The following is a 19,142-nucleotide window of genomic DNA, read 5'->3' as shown; positions in this document are numbered from 1 at the left end:
ATACAGATGCTTAAATTAAGTTTTATGACACTTTAGCATCAGCTGTCAATGTTAAACATCTAAGCTTTCTACGGTAGACCATTTTAAGTGACCAGTTTATGAGAACAGGACAGGTCAACCAGAATTGAGAAGAATTTGGTTTTTGTAAATTGCTTTAGGTTCTTTGGCATACTAAGTCACACTATAAGGTAATATAAACCTAATGTAGCTCAAATTCTCCAATAAGTTAAATGAGGCATGTTATTCTTCTTTATTTCTGCCCTCAAATTACCATCCTGGAGGATACTACAGTTGTTTCATGCCATGTCATCAAAAATTACATATTCAAAACATAAAGCATATCATTAGCAATTAAATGGCCCTCTGTATTTACCTGAAATTTTAATGTCAGTAATTGTTTTAGCTCCTGTGTATGTTTCTAATTGGAAAATACTAGGATATCTATTTTGCCAGTAGAAAAATGTAGTTTTATATAGTGAGTGATTATTAAAAAAAAAAGTAAAGTTAGTCATTGAGAGAGGATTCCCCTTTAACTGCTGTTTCCACATTCTACTCTCATTTAACTCAATTCCGATAGTAAGACAGTTCCTTATCACACCAGATATCTCTAGTCCTTTCATAAACGAGTTGGATTTGGTAATAGAGATATGTTTTGCATGCATCATGAAGGTAAATTTTCCAATCTGAAAATCAGATCTTTGGGACAGCCTGACATCAATTTATCAATCACTGGAACTGCTCCAGCACTGCGACCATTAGTTCATTTCTTGTCATTACACATGTCACTAAATGGTCTTCCTTCAAATCAGTACTTCTTGTCATTTACTAAGGCATGCAGAGCTTTGTCTAATGTCATGCCAAGACTTTTTTTGTGAAATGACTCCAAAACTTTGTTGAGGAAGCTGAGGAGGAATCACACAGCCTGCTTGCCCCAAAATGTCAACCACATTTCACCCAAGTTATCCAAATTAAAAATATTTTTCTGAGTTTCAAGACCTTTCATAATCATAAGTGGGTAGCCCCATATTGTAAGAATGTCCAAAGATCATTATAATGTTTCCTGTCTCATGTTTAATCAAAAAGAAACCACAGTTAATTTGGCATGACATATCCCCTGCATGACTTTCTGTAAATTATGGCCTAGCCACAAAATTAAGCTAGACTCTTGTGGAGCCTAGTGACTTGTCAGCAAGACTGCAGTCACCTAAAAATTGTGTAAGTGGATACAGCCTCCTGGAGAAAACAACCCACAGAAATTATTAGATGTATACAATATTTTAAGAAGAGGGAAACAGTTACAAAACAGTACACACACATCTCATTTAAATATAAACATATTATAATATATAGTGACAAATGTGTATTTGTTGTGTGCATTGACAAAAAGTCGGTTTCTCTCTGTGTGGTTAGATAATGGGCCTTTTAAATTTCCTTCTTTATACTTTAGTCTTCCAATTTTTGTATAACAGGCATTAACTATGATATATAATCAGGGTAAGTATCCTAAAAATAGAGAAATAGATGTATAAGCAACCGTAAAAATTCTAAGATTACAAAGGGTATGTCTGTAAATTCCTTGAAAAGAAAGGCTAAGTTAAAAACACACTAGGAGAGTGATACTGTATCTTCAGGATTCTGAAAATAATGTAAAGACCTGGTGAATTAGTGGCTGAAAGTGAAATATGAACTAGAGATACACAGTCGTTAAGGCAAAACAAAGAAAATGTAGAGTTTTTTTTTTTTTTTTTTTAAACACAGAGAGTTAACAGTGATATCTTCATCATATCTCCTCTTTGAATAATTACAAGTGATTGCAGCTTGCTGGGCCAAGTTAAATCAATTCATAATTATATCACTTAATTTTGATGAAACTAAAGGAAGCCGACCCGCTCAAAATAGACAGGTGTCTTTAAATATTCTTGCAAAGGAACTACCAATAGCAACTAAAATTAATCACTCATGCTCAAGTAAATAATAAGATCACAGAGCTGACATCTCCCCCTCCTTATCTGAGATCTCCACTGGACTACATTGCCCTCTTAGAAGGAATGACCATCGGATAAGTCAAAGTAATCAAGAAGACTATTTGGAATATGTGTGTGTATACTCACACTTGATAAGTTAATCTCATTCAACGTGTATTCTTGGCTTTAAAATAGTAATGATAGTATAAAACCATCATACTAATAAAAATATTAAAAAATGAACAGCCAGGATATAAAAACAGACCATGACAATTTTAAGGGAAAAAGTCATGTCATCGTCACTGCAGTATTTTATCAAATTACTCTATTAAATCTATGGCAACTGTTTGAAGTCTCTTTTAAGGTTCTTTCACTTCATTGTGAAAACCGAATTCCACATACCAATGAAGAAAGTCTCCTTCCTGCAATAGATAGTAGAGTGGACCGCAATAATGGGCTAAAAATAATAGAGAGATGATCTAAAACCATTTGTTTTTCAACATATACTGCTGGAAAACAGAAAATATTGCTGGAGATGAAAAGAAACATACCACAAATCACACATTGTGGGAGATTTGTTTTTCTGGATGAAGCTATGGATTATGCTATGTTTCGGTCTATGGTATTTGCTGTATGCTGTTTCAGTAATGAAATATACGAACAACTACTTTTTTGTGAGCCACTGAGGATGGTTGTTTGGTCTGAATGTAACCATTCATAGAATATATATGCCTGTGACTGGAATGGAGATGGGAATCTGCATTCAGAGCTCAGAGATACTCCAGCTTGTGAAATGCATCCGCTGCCTCATTCTGAGGCACGTTACTGCAGCAAGTAATTGAAACCAGAAGCAAAGTGCACAAAATGCTACAAGATGCCAGCTAGCTCACCTGCTGCACAACTCTGATCACCTGTAATACAATATAAATGAGGAACCTTCAAGCTGGGCAAGAGAGGGACCCTATCTTTAGGGGTTGCCCCAGCTTTGTATCACCAAAGAGGGTTTATTGTTAAACATGGAGAAATACTTAAAATATTTAATTGCATGGGGAATGAACATATGCCTCTTTTAAAGCACACAGAATCACTGGGTATTTCATTGTAAAATATTTAAAAGATGTATCAAAGAATAATTTGTGTATTTTTACTTTACAAAAGGCAAAAGTGTCAGTTTTGCCAACCTTTAATGTGACGAAAAGTAGTAATCAGCAATATATTACCCAGAATTATTTCTTGAGACAGGATCTCACTGTCACCCAGCCTGGAGTACTGCAGAGTGATCATGGCTCACTGCAGCCTCAACCTCCTGGCTCAAGCAATCCTCCTGCCTCAGCGTCCCAAGAAGCTGGGGCTACAGGCACAGGTCACCATATGTGGCTAATTTTTTAAAACTTTTTGTAGAGAGAGAGCCCTACTATGTTGCCCAGGTTGGTTTGGAGCTCCTGGGCCCAAGCAGTCCTCTTGCTTTGGCATCCCACAGTGCTGAGATTACAGGTGTAAGCCACAGCACCCAGCCCAGAAAATGTTTTTGGGATGAAAAAAAAAAAAAGTTAATCTACCTAATCTGTACTTTCAAGGTAAAAATAATATTTAAACAGTAAGTCACAAAGTCCTTTTATTTAAAGGAGATTCATGGTATAAGTATTTCAAAAATTGATGTTTAAAAATGTTTCCATATTTATGGGATTTTGTTATTGAAAATGATACTAAAAGGTCTCACAGAAAATCTTATTTAAACACTTGAAAAACTCAGAAATAGGCCTCTCTAACCTGTTTTAACAGCTTCCAAATAGAATCTCAATAGAGAATGAGTATCAGTTTAAATTATTAAAATATAGCACATACTGGGTTTAATTAGAATAAATGGACACTTGTCACTCTATTTTTAACAAATGCTTTACAAAAATGAGGGTAAGAGATAAAAATATGTTTTATTATTTAGTAGACAAACTATTTAGATCTATGTATATTTGTAAAACATACTTTTTGTTCTTAAACTCTATTACCAACATAAGTAGCCCCAGAAACAGACTTTAAGTTACTATATCATGAAGTGTTAAAAGGAGCTTTTTTTTTAGTTTGGAAAAAAATCATGTCCAACTACATTACTCTAGTTTTAACACATTTTTATGAATACAAAAGCATCCTATAGTAATAAAAACTAAAATTTAAAACCTAATGTTTTTCAGCTTTTTTCTGTTTTGAAATTTCTATTTCAGGTATGTTTTATGCTATTTCATTATATTAGTTCAATAGTATATATAAGTAAATAATGTATTTATATATATATAGGTGTATATATGTATTTACTTATTGAGGGTTATAAAAATTTAACTGATAAAATACGTTTTTTTAAAAATATAGTCCCCTGATCTAGAGGATAGATGTGTGTCAAAGAAGTTTTTAAAACTTTGAATGCATCAAGGGAACATTTCAAGGAAAGTTGTATTTCATATTATAAATAAACACATCTAAATCAATGTATTTGTTATGTGGATTACATCATAAGGAGATATTTTCCAAAGCAAAATATTGTTTCTCCTAATTGTGTTGTGCCTGTCTGAAACAAATTGTTTTTGCTGCTGTAAAAGTTCCCGGATCCTCACTGCAGCTCATAGTCCAGCCAGAGCATTGGAAAGCAATGCACATTTCAGAAATAGATAATTTTCCAAAATGAGACAGTGCTCTCCAGAGAGAACAAGACCTTTATTTTCTCAAGCCTTGAGGTAGTTCATGCTACTGTTTAAATACCAACACTCTATAAAAATCACAGCCATTTATCTTACAATTCAAGAATTCTCCACAGTTGCCACATAGCAGTTTTATTACAGAAAAGAAAGGGAGAAGTAAATTTCTTACTATCCCCAAATCAGATATGGAATTCACATCCTCTTCCTTGTCCTAGTTATTTATCAGGGACTTCCTGGTAAAAACTCTGTACTTCATGTGTGCATTATATCAGAGACACAAAGCAATCAGTTAACTTGGGGTGTGAGCAAAGAGCCATAAGTATATTTTAAAGTCATAGTTAAGCATCAGTAAGCTCAATTGCATCATTTTCAAAGGATTAAAAACTCATTATGTGTATATATTTAAATAACAATGTTTATTCTCTCTGTAAGGATAAATTTTTAAAAAATAAATTAGGAAAACATTTTTTCTGTTAGTAAGTATACACTCATTGTAAAATAAAAAGTAGATATGGAGGAGTAAAGGAATAAAATAATGTGAAACAATGTGACTTCTCATATATTATGGAAGGAAGCTTAAGTAGATAGCCATTTGGGAAAACAGTTTGGCATTTTCTAATAAACTAAAAAACACACAATCCCTGTGACCCAACATTCTACTTCAAGGTATATACCCTAGGGAAACTTGCACACGGAACACTAGTAGACACGTACAACAACCTTTTTAGCAGCATCACTCACAATAGCTCCAATGTGGCAACAAACCAAATGTCCATTGAAGGAACTGTTGAATGCTCACAAATGGAATCCTGCAAAGCAATGAAAACAATTGAAGGACAGCTATGTAATACACGAATACTGTACAGCAATGAAAACAAATGAAGTACAGCTATATGGAATGCTGTGCAACAATGGAAATAAATGAACTACAACCACATGCTATAGAAAATGTTGTATAGAAATGGAAATAAATGAAAGCTACATGCTATATGGAATACATACAACATTACAAAATAAATTCCAGCCAACTCCTGTATTTATATGAAATGCTGTATTTGTTCACATGGCTCAATCTTTCAAGCATAATGTGGAGAAAACAATGCAAGCCACAGAAAATAAAATTCTGATTTATGAAGTTACAACAAAAAACATGGCTAATATATGGGTATTAAAGCTATAAAGTAAGGGAATGATTATCTTAAGTCAGGATAATGGTTATTTGTAGATAGAAGGAAGAGAAATGTGACTAGTAAAGGACATATTAGGATAGTTTTTAAGTTTAAAATCTTAGATATCTATAGAGTTATATGCAAAAAAAATCTTGGGTCGGCAGTCACAGCTGGTACAGTAACTCCATGATGTCATCGAGGACCAGGCTCTTTGCTTTTTCTGCTCCATTCTCCTCTATTCTTAGCTTTTGTCTTCATAGTAGCAAGATGGCTGCTATTTCATGCATCATGTCTACCATTCAGGTGCAAAATGATAAAAACATAGCAGTTGAATTTCTTTCAAGGATGCCTGGCAGGGCAGCAGCCATTTTACTTCCAAGTCAAAAAAGTCACATGCTGAAGACAATGGAGGAGGAAGAAAAAATGAGATGAGATATTTGCATCATCCTTCTTTTGGAGAAGGTGTTTGAGAAGTGGTATGAAAGGTGACCTTTACAGGGGAAAAAAAGGCATCCTATTTTTTTATGAGAACGCCAGAACAAAAAACATATGGCAGTGATTACTTGGCTCTCAGGAAATTAGGACCAGTAATTATTTTGTAGATGATACAAATCGGGCTAAGAAATCTTTATGGATATAAAATGTCTGTAGAGGGGAAAATGTATCTAGTATGTTGACAAAAGCTAAATCCTGAAAAAATGCTAACAAAACACTAGATAATATAGGGATATATGAATTAGAGTTCTAAGACTGAGAGTGTCCACTTTGACATCCATTTCAATATTTCATCTCATAATGGTTTAGAAGTATAACATGCTTTAAAACACATGCATCCATTCTTTCTGCTCTTTCATTTCCAGCTTTCTTTCTTCATGTAACAGGTATATCTATACCTTCTTGCAACCACTGAGAGGGCTGCAAGCAGTTGAAAAGGTAAGTAAAGTCAGAGGGTGTTTTTTTTGTTTGTTTGTTTTTTGTGATGGAGTCTCACTTTGTTGCCCAGGCTGGAGTGCAATGGTACAATCTCGCCTGGCTAATTTTTATATTTTTAGTAGAGAAGGGAAGTTTTGCCATGTTGGCCAGGCTGGTGTCCAACTTCTGACCTCAGTTGATTTGCCTGCCTTTGCCTCCCAAAGTGCTGGGACTACAAGCATGAGCCACAGCACCAAGCTGATCTTACTTTTTTGCAAATAAGGATTCTTATGCACTCTGGTTCTACACTTAGATTTGGAGCAAATCAGAGAAACTCAGCTTGGGTAGAGAAAACTGACAAAGAAGAAATCTGGAAACTCATGGTCCCTGGCCATAACATCATCTGAATCAAATCTTTGTTATCAGCAATCTAGTTCCTATAACACGATTTATGTCCTATGACTTCAGATATTTCATCTTCATAATAGTCTTCTAGACTTCTCCTCAACCTTACTTTAGAAGACAGTGATCTTCAGGTATATTAAAGTTCCTTCTTTGAAGGAGCAAGTGTCTTAATTCTTACTTTTTGTATATTCTCCCTCAGGAGGCAAAGTATTTATATTGGATATATATAGGATCCTTTAACTCTCTGCAGTGAATATTTCAGAATTATCTGCATTCTTCAATTCCTGAAGGTTTAAAGGCATTATGATATGATAAGGCAAGCAAGAGCTGTAGATACAGAGCTACTTTTAAGTTCTAACGCTGTTATAAATTATATAACTTTCTGGAGATTCTTAATCCTCATCTGCTAAATATGAACAATAAAACCTATTTCATGGGGGTGATTATGAGGATCATATGGAAAAAAAAAAAAAAACATGTTTCATGTTTCTCAAAATTCCTTGGAGTATTTTGCATTCAGCCAAGGAAAATCATGGTGCAGCCTCCTGGAACATAAATTTTATTCTGAGATTGAAAAGTGACGGAAGTTAAAGTCAATTACAAATTGACTCATAAATAATGTAAAACATTGATTAGCTATTAAAACAAGCACGTATCATAGAGTTCAAAATTTGCATGAATATCTAAGCTAAAGCAGAAATCTTCAATGAAAGTTGACTTGTTCAGCGAGTTGTCACAGATTTTGTGCTGCTCTTGCATTAGGAATAATTTGGTGAAAAATTTTAGAAGCAACGTACATATGGCCCCCATCTAGGAAACGTTCCCTTTCAGTGAATATTCCTGATGAACTTGGCGTTGCCCATCACACCAACTGTGATGCATCCACAGGGATGAGGAATAAATAAATATAATGCACCAGAGAAAGCAAAAACATATATGTGACAGAATCAATAACCCCTTGAACCTACTAGAATAGGGAAAAAAAGGTCATTTTGGGGGGATTAAGAACTTTTGAGAGAGTTGATAGCCTGAGGCAAAGCCAAGGGCTATTTGTGCCATGCAGTCATTAGCTTTCTGAAATAGCTACCCGTGACCTCTTTACCAAAGTAATGCGCACGCATGTTGGTAATAGCGGAGAGGCAGACAGCTTGCTAATATATTCTTAACTGGCCAACGTGGTGCTTAAGGCAAAGGAGAAATGTATACCTTTCTCTTTTCATTATCTTCACAGATACAGCAAATAATCCTAGAGTTGTCTTGCAGTTTTGGAAGCAGCTGTAGAAATCACAGTGCTTTCAAACTGAGGATTGAAATCCATTCGAAGGTAATGAAAACACTTAACTGGGTCAACCCGTTTTTTAAAATTAAATAAAATAAAGTATATCAATAAAATAGAATGTCATGGAAAATACCAGAAAGTTTTGTATTTTGTAAAAGTAAATACTGCTTTTTTGCTATTTTTTATTTCAGTTATCTGAACCTTTTGTTTCCATTATCTATGAACTGGTTCCAAATATGTATGTAGCAGATTGGTTCCCGTGTAAAATCATTGTTTTTATTACGGGTTGCAGTCAAACAACATTAAAAGCCCCTGATAGGAAGTACCCCTTGATTTTACAGATAATGAAACTTTAGTCCAAAGAGTTTACAAGCTTTGCATAAGCATATCATGAATTTTTGTTAATATTAGGTCTTGAAGTAGCAATCAGGTTTCCTGGTTCACTCCAAATTTTTCTTTTCTGCTAAATTTCTCTGCATTGCCAAGTGATCAGAACCTTGAGAATATATATATTTTTAAGAAGTATCAGCCATGCCCAGTGGCTGATATCATACATATAATCCTTGCACTTTGGAAGTCTGAGGCTGGAGGATTGCTTGAGCCCAGGAGTCTGAGACCAGCTTGGACAACATAGTAAGATCCCATCTCCACAAAAATTTAAAAATTAGCCAGGCATGGTGGCATGTGGCTGTAGTCTCAGCTACTTGGGAGGCTGAGCTAAGAGGATCACTTGAGCCCAGGAGTTCCAGGCTCCAGTGAGCCACTGCACTCCAGCCTGGGTGACAGACAGATCTTGTTGCAAAAAAGGAGAAATACCTTAGCGATATTTAAATAAACACTAAAAATTTTTGTGTCAAAGTACTTACATTTGTAAAATGAGAGTGTGTTCATGCCTAAAGTCTTTGTCCCTTTCCCTAAAAAATTCTAGTAGGCAGCCTCTGAAATGGCCTTCAATAATCCCCACATCCTGGTATTCCAGGCCCTGTATAATCTCTTCCCCTTGAAGATGGACTGGATCAAGTAATTCAACTTACTGTTGAATAGAATAGGATAATATTGATGAGATGTTATCATCCTTCTGAGTTTAAATTAGATTCCAAAGGATTGTATCTTCCATCTTGCCTGGTCTTTCTCTTGCTCACTCTGAAGCAGCTATCATCTTCTGCACTGCCCTCTAGAGAGGGCCACATGGCAAGAAACTGAGGGAATCTCTAGCAGCAACCAGTGAGAAACTGACGCCCTCAGTCCAACCACTGTGAGAAACTGAAATCTGCAACCACATAAGTGAGCGGGGCAGCATCCTGCCCCAGTGAAGCCTGAGTGCAGACTGAAGCCCTGACCCACACCTAGATGAGTGCTGAGAGAGACCCTCAGCTAGAGTTGTGCGTGAGTTCTTTACCCACAGACACTGTAGAGAACAAATGTTTGTAGTTTTCAGCTGGCAAGTTTCTCAGTAACTTGTCATGCAGCAATAGATAATTAATATACCAATTATTTCCCACTGACATATGAAATATACTAGGAAAAGACTGTGATGATTCCACCCATGAATAAAGGGCATGGTTAAAGTAGGTTTTCATACAAATGACCTCATGTGGCTGGCAACATAAGTGGAGAAAAGTGAGATCAAGGTATAGGAGACTGAAATGTGAATATAGGGTTAAAAATAATAAATTACAAAACACAATGAGATGTGGTTTGGCTGTGTCCCCACCTAAATCTCATCTTGAAATGTAATCTGAATTGTAATCTTCATGTGTCCAGGGAGGTAACTGGATCATGGGGGAGGTTTCTCCATGCTGTTCTAATGTTTAGTGAGTTCTCATGAGTTCTGGTTGTTTGATAAGCATCTGGCACTTCCCCCTTCTCACTCGCTTGCCTGCCACCCTATAAGATTTGCCTTGCTTCCCCTTCGCCTTCTGCTAAGATTGTAAGTTTCCTGAGGCCTGCTCAGCCATACGGAACTGTGAGTCAATTAAACCTCTTTTCTTTATAAATTACCCAGTCTTGGGCAATTCTTTATGGCAGTGTGAAAATGGACTAATATACAATGTTTACAATTTATTTTTAAATAACAAATGTTGACAAGGATACAGAGAAATTGAAAAACTTCATACATTACTAGTGGAAATGTAAAATGATGCAATAATTGTGGAAAAGAGTTTGGGAGGTTCCTCAAAAAGTTAAATATGGAATTTTCATATGATTCCAGCCGTTCTATTTCTAGGTGTATACCCAAGACAAGCAAAAACATGAATGTTCATATCAGCATTACTCATAAGAGTAGAAACAATCCAAGGTCCAACAACACATGAATGGATAAACAAAATGTGGTATATCCATACAACAGAATACTATTCAGCCAAATAAAGGAATGAAGGATTGATACATGCTATAATATGGATGAACCTTGAAAACACTATGCTAAGTAAAAGAAGCCCCCCCAAAAAAAGATATATGATTCAATGTAAACCAAATATCCAAAACAGGTAAACTCACACAGACAGAAAGTAGATTAGTGACTGCCAGGGCTGGAGGGAAGGAGGAATGTGGCATGACTGCTCAACAGGTATAAGGGCTTCTTTTTGGAGCGGTGAAAATATTCTGGAATCCCTGGCAATGTTTAAACAACACTATGAATATATCAAAACCCATTGAATTGTATACTTTAAGATGGTTAAAATTGTGAATTTTATCTTAAAGGAATTTTATCTCAATTTTTTAAAAAGGCAATTCAGATGGAATGAAAACAGAGATAGCAGAATGAAACAAAACTGAAGAAAAAACTTTTATTGTTACTCCTCTCCTAAGAAATGCTGCCCCCCACCCCTTGGCTTGGTACAGTCACAAATCTAATAAAGTCCAGCAGTGCCACACAAGCTGATTGTGTGGGGATTAACCCATCTAATGCATCACACTACTGCAAAACAGCCCAATTGTAACTGCTTCTAAGCAGTAATATATCCTCATTAAAGAGCAAAACCACTTCTTCCCTAAATCATCTGAACATTTTTTTTTTCAATGTTAGGGTATATTAAAGCCAAAGATTTTTGTTTTAATTTCTTTCTACATAAAACTTTACAGGGGTCAAACATTTTATTATTTTTGAATAATTCCCTAATGGGATTTTGTACATAACCTACTAGATAGAAATTTTTAAGTGCTTGAAGAAAAACTAAAAGCCTGCCATTAGGTCATAAAAGTAGAAAAGAACATTCCTTTGAATGAGATCATTTAATCAGGAACCTCTACAGAAGAAAATCTGACATGTAAAGGATGGATCATTTTGGTATTTTTCAGGAAGGAGTTCTCTGAAGCTAAAAAGGAATTTATTAGGTTTTCACACATCTAGTATTTCAATATATAGATTACAAACATTTCCATCTCTAGTTCTGGATTCCTTCTCTCAGATTTCATATCTAAACTCTCTCTGAATCTGAGACTGATTTCCTTGTCATTAAAATGTGAGAGTTCCCTTATCCCCCTTGCAGGATGTGCCGCAGGGGTGTGGCTTGCTCCTTCGGTCGCCCCCCTGCTCAAACTCCTAGAGGGAGCACGCAGATGGGCAGGTGCAGAGGCCTTGGGGAGCACTTTTGGGCTCTGGTCCCATGGCAGCATCTAGGGTAGTTGTCTACGACTCCTGAAGCCCAAGTGGTCTTGCCTTACAGTGTGTTCTTTCAGCTTTTCCATCTGCAGATGGCTTGAGTTAACTAGTTCAATAGACCTTCTGCCTTATAGCAAGGGCACAGGGCCAGTGTGACAGTTTTCTGTATCCTGAGCTATTGCCCAGGGTACCAGAAAAATCAGATCACATGTGGGCTCAAAGGATGAGCGCAAGGTTTTATTGAGTGATAGAGGTGGCTCTCAGCAAGTCGGATGGATGAGGAGCTGGAAGCAGGGGATGGAGCAGGAAGGTGATATTTGCATCGAGTCGGGATGCCCAGTGGCCAGACTCTTTTTGGACCACCCCTGGCCAAATTCATCTCAGCATCCAGACGTCCCTCCTCTTCTTTCTCTGCCACCTCATTCTGCGGTCGCTGGTCTGCTGGTGTCTGCTGGTGTCTGTCCATGTGGTCCTCTGTTCCTCTCAATGTTCAGTCCCTTGTGTCTGTGCCTGCTAAGGTCTCAGGTTTACATGGGCACAGGATGGGGGGCATGGTGGGCCAGAGTAGTCTTGGAAAAGGCAACATTTGGGCATGAAAACAGGACTACTTTTTCTCACTTAGGTTCATGGGCACAGGTCCGAGGCTGGAGCCCTTGCCAGGGACCCTGCCTTTCTCTACCCAGCAGTTCCCTGCCCTCCTCCCATATCATAATAATCATAATAGCAAGTTTTCTTTAGTCCAATTTTTCTATCAAAGCCTTCACCATTTCCTTCCTAAGTTTTTTTGAATAGTTCCTAATTGGATCCCTACCTCAAGTCTATCTGCCAGGATCAGCTTGCTCTAATCCTTACTCTGAAATCAAGTGGTTTTCTAAAAATGTAAATATAATAGGTCATTTCAGATATTCTCATTTACTATAGGAAGTTATCTCTTGCCAGGCCATTAAAACAATTTGGTGGCTCTCAAATATGACTTTTTGTTCAATGAAATATAGAAAAGACTAGACAATTAGAAAAGGAAAGAGAAGGAAAAGAGAAAAAAGGAAAGGCAAGACTTAATGAGAAAGTCTCCTGTCAGGAAGCACATTTTAACTACGGTTAAACAATTGTCTAACTGAAATTTGTTTAGAATTTCTTACTGTCAATCAGGGTCAGAAAAGCTTGAAAGCTACTTCTGGACAACGTTAAAACCAAATTTTAGCCTGATTTATAACACCCACTTCAACTGGCTTTTTCCTGCCCTTCCAGTCATCAGCCTTTTCTTTTGCTCGTTCAACCAGGCTTTTTCATCCCCATGCCTTCGATATTCAAAGACAGTCTTCCCCTATCTTATCTGACACACGTATCTGATTATTCTTCAAGAGGTAGTTCAGATGTTTTCTCCATAGAGAGTTGCGCAACTTCCAGGCAGGATGCAACACTTCCCGTTCCAAGCTGCCATCAACTTTACAAGATCCGTCATCACATTGTCATCATTTTCTGATAAGTTTGCATTTCTAAACCTTCTGAAAGTCAGAATTCTGAGGAAGGACTTATCTAATTTGTAACAAGTGTTCAATAAATTAATACAAGATAGGAATTGGTAGAGGTTAAATATCTTCATATATTTATATACCATATACTGCCTCTTGATTAAATTATTCCATCAGAGCCTTCTCTACTTATGCCATAAGAATTAGCAATTGCTTATGAGCATTATTATTCATCACTAATTACATAGATTGACACTGCTTCTCATCCTGTGGCTTACTTCCTAGTCTAGCATTATTGGAGTAAACATCAAGCAGTACTTCTGTAGCCAAGAGCCCACATTCAAAGCCCAACTCCATATCTTCCTAGTTGTGATTTCAGGCAAATTACACAGCAGCTTTTTGCTTCAGGTGCCTCTTCTGATAAGAACAGTAAGGTCTAAATTGTTTAATACCTATAAAGAACATAGAACAGTCCCAGCATGTAGTAAATGGCCAATAAATATTAGCTATAGTTATTACCCAAGTAACAGGCAGAAAATCAATGCTAATAAGTTAGAGCTTTGCCCTAATGACTGTCAATATTTTTTAAAAACACTATTTAATTTATCTGAGCACACTATTTGTTCTCTCTGTCCTCGGTTCCTTAATATGTCTAACACACATTCCCACCAGTAGTTACAGGGCTTCTTGAACTATTTCAAATTCACCTACTCTGGATATTAACAACCTACTTCTTTGAGTTGCCACCTACAACGTATATGATAGAGTCTCAATTTTAAGTCAAATCAGGTCAAATACACTCTCAAATACTGAGGAGGAAAAGATCTAGCTATTTCTTTGATAGATTGATGAGGTAATAAATAGACTCAGTTTTTTTGTTGTTTTTGTTGGTTTATTTGGTTAAGATTTTATACCTTATGTTTGAGAACTGGTAAGTATGCAGATTGCTAGACAGTCATACAATAGATTTATTAATTTTCAGGCATTAATCACATTTTATTCTTTAACCTGGCCAATGGTTTATACAAGTGCCACTTTGAGTTCATTTGTACTATGCCCTTTTGACTTGTGAATGCTGTACTTCAATAAAAGTACAATACTTAAAAAAAAAAAACTATTTATCCAAGGGATTAATGCACTATTAATGTTTGTCCTATATGTTAAAGCTGCTCTGTCTGTTGCCATAGTATATTCAGTTAGAGGGAGCTTATCTCAATTTTCTCACCAAGAATACTTTCCCTTGATAAGCCAACCATAATACTCTCCACTCAAATTCCCAAACTAGAAACCAAATTAAAAATTGATTCCCTATTTCCTTTATCATAAATATCCAATCAGTTATTAAGTCTAGTTAACTCTATTTCTAAATATCTCTCAAGGACACTAAAATGCCTTTTTATTCCTAACGCCTGTGCTCTAACCCTGGCTCTCAGCAATTTTTTAAAATTTGGATTACTATTCACGCCTTTGGAATTAAATTTCAGGCTTGTGGTGGTCTCCAACCCATCCTCCATAAAGCTGCCAGAGGGTCCTTCTCAAGAATCACACCTAATCACAAAGTTTATATACTTAGTTTTTCCATTACCTACAGAACCAAGTGTATACTCCTTAGAAGGATACATTCAGTTCTTCCAAGAAGACTGTATTCTACTTTCCCAAGGTCATCTCCACCCACTCATTATCCACCATAGGTTCTGTTACATGTACATTTCTACCCATTTCCCAAAACGTCAATGTAAGTTCACACCTATGTTCATTCTGTTTCTCCACTTAGCATAATCCTGCTCATCCTTCAAGGTTTAGTTCAACTATTTCCTCTGAGGCTTTCTCTTACCTGCCCTGCATTTCCCAAGAGCATAATTAACCTTACATATATCCTCACTACCCTAGGATTCCCTTTATACTTTTAGTATAGCATTACTATACAATGTTGTAGTTAGTTGTTTACATATTCATTTATGCAAAAAAGGTTTTGTGCATCAGTTATGTGCCAGGTTCTCTAATTCCTTCAAATTTAATTATAAGCAAGATAGGTACAGAGTTTGTCCTATTTTACCTTCTAGACTCAGCTGCTTATGGTTGGTTAGAGAGTATGTCTTGTTTATCTTTGCATCCTCAGGTTAGATTAAAGCCTAGCATCTAATTAGCATAATTTCAATCAAATATATGCTCTCTCAGCAATAGAGACTCATACCATCAGTATCTAGAATAGAATCTGGCACATAGTAGTTTTTGAATAACCTAAGCATTAATAGATGTTTGTTTAACAATTCAACCAATTAAATAAATTTTATTTTCCATCTCAGTGTCAGTACCATTATCCATATCCTGGATTATTTTCAAAATAATATCAAACAGTGCTTTGCTAAATGAACTCATTTTCAATAGTTCTCTGCTACTGAATTGTATCAGTGTCCAAATTAAAATAAAGACCAGAAATATTTCTAATTGACAGGCATCTTCCAGGATTAAAATTGCATTGCGGAGTTACTTAACTTTAGGATAGCAAGTATGCCTGCTGACCAGATTTTTCAATGGGAGCCCCTGCTTTTTCCTTCCCGTGAGCATTACTGATGTCCTGTGTCTAGTAACTCAGACTTCCTGGTTTTCAAAACAATCCATATTAAATGAAAAGAGTCTATCAGCAACCCCTCCTAGTCACCTGTGGCCTACTATGATTTGGGTGAAATCTGGTTTCTTGTTTGAACACTGGGTCATTGTTTCCACCTTCCCAGGCTTTCCTACCACCTTGCTAATTCCATTATCAATTATGACTGAAGCCTTGATTTGAAACATTGACCCTCAGGCTTAAAACAAGTTCCTGTCTTAGAAACAGAATTTTGCAGCTTAAGGACCCAACTCTGTAGCTGAATCCATTTATCTCAGAAGCCTATCCTGCTTGGTTCTAATTTCCATCCTATTTCTATCAGTTTATATTTCCACAATTTGATGATTTTTTTATTAAAATAAGGCAATTAATATAGATTAGCCTAGTATCACTTAACTATTGCCACTACCGCCCACTTTCTTCCAAATAAACGTGATAATGTTCAAAAATTAAATGCCCATGTACTTTATGGGATATGTCTCAAGCCACAGAGTAAGTGAATGTTAATTGCTCCAAAACAATTATTAGTCGTTCCATTTCCACTGTGGGCAAGCTTGTGGGTGATGCATCCCTAGCCAATGAGACAAAGGGTCAATCTATTGGAGGGCTTCAAGGAAAATGTACTTTCAAGGGCAAAAAACAGGGACCTGTGCCTCTCTAATTTTGGAAGTTGTAAATGATATAATGCTTAAAGCTACAGTAGTCATCTTGCCAGCATGAACAAAATCCAAGAGAATTTCTAAGACACTGAGCTGGAGCTCAAACAAACCTGTAACCCCTATACCTTCAGCATGCTTCATTGTTGCTTCAAGTCCATTTTAGTTGGTTATTGCTTCAAGTCCATTTTAGTTGGTTATTATGTATTTACAGCCCAAAACATCCTAACCCATGAATTCCAGGTCCAATACAGGCCTAAGAGCAAACTAGATTGGATCCAAGTTTCCTTCAAAAGTTGCAAACACACATAGGGCAAATATGTTAACTCTTAAAGTAGAGGGAGAATGTGTGTTTATGGGGAGCTCAGAGAGGTATATGAACAAATAGGAATATGCAAGCTACCATGAGGACTTCTACTCAGGACAAGCTGGTATAGACCTATTTCGCCCTGTCTCCCCAACTCAGCACAACGATAAACCCTAGAAATAATTCACAAGGCGATCAAAGAAAATGTCTAAAAGATGGTAAGAAGACACACTAATTTGGGACGCCAAGACTGGAAGAACAACTCAGCAGCCAGGCGTGTTATTTCCCCTCTCCTAACAGAAGGCAGCCAACCAGACTGGGCATTTCCAATCCTCGACATAGAGACAGGAGGCAGCCCAGATAGGCCCATTCTTCTCCTCGACTCCTCAGGAGCCCCAGGGAAAACACCTGGCAAATCCAAGCCACTCATAACAAGTTTCCATCAGGAACCTTTCTAACAATTAGCAGCCAGGCAACAACTTAGATGAATCTCCAGTGAATTGCAATGAGTGGACAGAAAAAAAAAAAAAAGTCAATCCCCAGAAGTTACATATGTCATGATTCAATTCCATTTATAACATTTTTGAAACAATAGAATTTTAGAAATGGTCAAACAGATTGTGGTTGCAAGGACTTGGATGAAGGAACATAGAGGGAGGTAGGAGTAGGTATATAATGAGATCCTGGCAGTAATACAACTGTTCAACATTTTCATGATGGATACATGTACCTACACATGTGATAAAGTTGTATACAACTATACACCACTCCCCAACACATGCACATACAAATGAGTACAAGCTAAACTGAAATAATCTGAGTAAGATTCATGGATTGGATCAAGTTCAATATCCTAGTTGTAATGTTGTTCTATAGTTTTGTAAAATGGCACCACTGGGGAGAACCAGATAAAGGATACAGGAGGACTCTCTCTATTTATTATTCATACAACCTCATGTAAATCTACAATCATCTTAATGAAAGTTTCAATTAAAAAAAAGAAAACACAAGGAAGGACCTGCAGCCCTGTTTTTCAGTCTATGACTCTTACTTTAGGAATCTCTGGGATGACTGGACTCATTTTAGAAATACCCAAGAAATACAGGAGTTCTCTAGGTATACCTGTCGACCCATTTCTTCCCAGAAATGTCTAAAAAGGTCCAGGTAACTCTGAAGAATCTGTTTTGTCAAACTTTTTTTCCCTTTGACCCATCTGTATTTGGTCTTCTGCTTTCAGGACAGTTCGAGGGTGGCAAGGCTATATTTGACTACGTATCATTTTCTACCATATCCTAAGTATTTCAGTAAACATAATTAACTTGTTGGGGGAAAAAAGCTGGAGGCATAAAGAGATAATGAAAGAAGTTTACAGTGAACATTATAGTTGCGAATAAAACTGTGAAGCGCTGTGCTAATTAGGTGAAAGAGTTGCCAAGAAGTCCTGACAAAGATGATACCATGGATTCTGAGCCAGCCATATGCAGCTTGTTCAATGTCAACTAATGTAAACCATGCGTCATCTTTCATTTGCAGGCACGTAAGTCACACCCCATGTAAATCAACATCAATACTGTAAATCATCAGAGAATGATGAGTTGCAGAGTCAGACACAGGTATCTTGCTTTTCTAAAGTGCTTTCATTTGGAAACTTCTTTCTGTTTTTGCATGCTTTCCTTGTGCCTCGCCAACTGGAACTGAGTCGAGTGGGACACACCCTGAAGGGCTTGGTGTGAGCTACTTCTAGTATGAATTCATTTCTCCCTCATTCCCAGAAGATTTCAGGGGGAGACAACCTTCCCACTTCAAGAGAGGAATTAAAGAAATAAGATTTGGTTCTTCCCAAAGTTCACATATTGAATTGCAGATGAAGAAAGCTATTCCAGGCTCTGACACGCCAGATCAGTGACAATAACTTTCTATGTAATAGTTTTCTTTAGGCAAAATTATAGAGTCAGGTCTAATTTGTAATTCTTTAGCTAACACATTTGATTTTGCTTTTTGCTTATTATTTAATCCAATTATTTTCCTAAAGAATCTGTTGGCTTATGCAAGTCAAAGTGAAATATAAATAAATAA

General features: G+C 36.6%; 1 protein-coding gene across 24 annotated transcripts in view; it reads right to left on the bottom strand.

The window, feature by feature from the left end:
- Window positions 1-19,142, bottom strand: part of LOC139359089 (uncharacterized) — a 672,031-nt gene that overhangs the window by 328,507 nt on the left and 324,382 nt on the right. For 3 of the 24 annotated variants that reach the window (XR_011614731.1, XR_011614733.1, XM_071081238.1), the window contains one exon: window positions 5,396-5,463. The exons of the other annotated variants lie outside the window; for them this stretch is intronic. Coding sequence is in view for 1 of the 3 variants with exons in the window: in XM_071081238.1 (XP_070937339.1) it covers window positions 5,396-5,463 (68 nt within the window). In the remaining 2 variants the exon portion in view is untranslated. The remainder of the gene's footprint in view (window positions 1-5,395; window positions 5,464-19,142) is intronic. 24 annotated transcript variants of the gene reach the window in all.

The sequence above is a fragment of the Macaca nemestrina genome, chromosome 16 (assembly GCF_043159975.1).
Source record: "Macaca nemestrina isolate mMacNem1 chromosome 16, mMacNem.hap1, whole genome shotgun sequence".
Lineage (NCBI taxonomy): Eukaryota > Metazoa > Chordata > Mammalia > Primates > Cercopithecidae > Macaca > Macaca nemestrina.
Note: the sequence above shows the minus strand (reverse complement) of the source record. Positions and strands in the feature narration are given on the sequence as shown.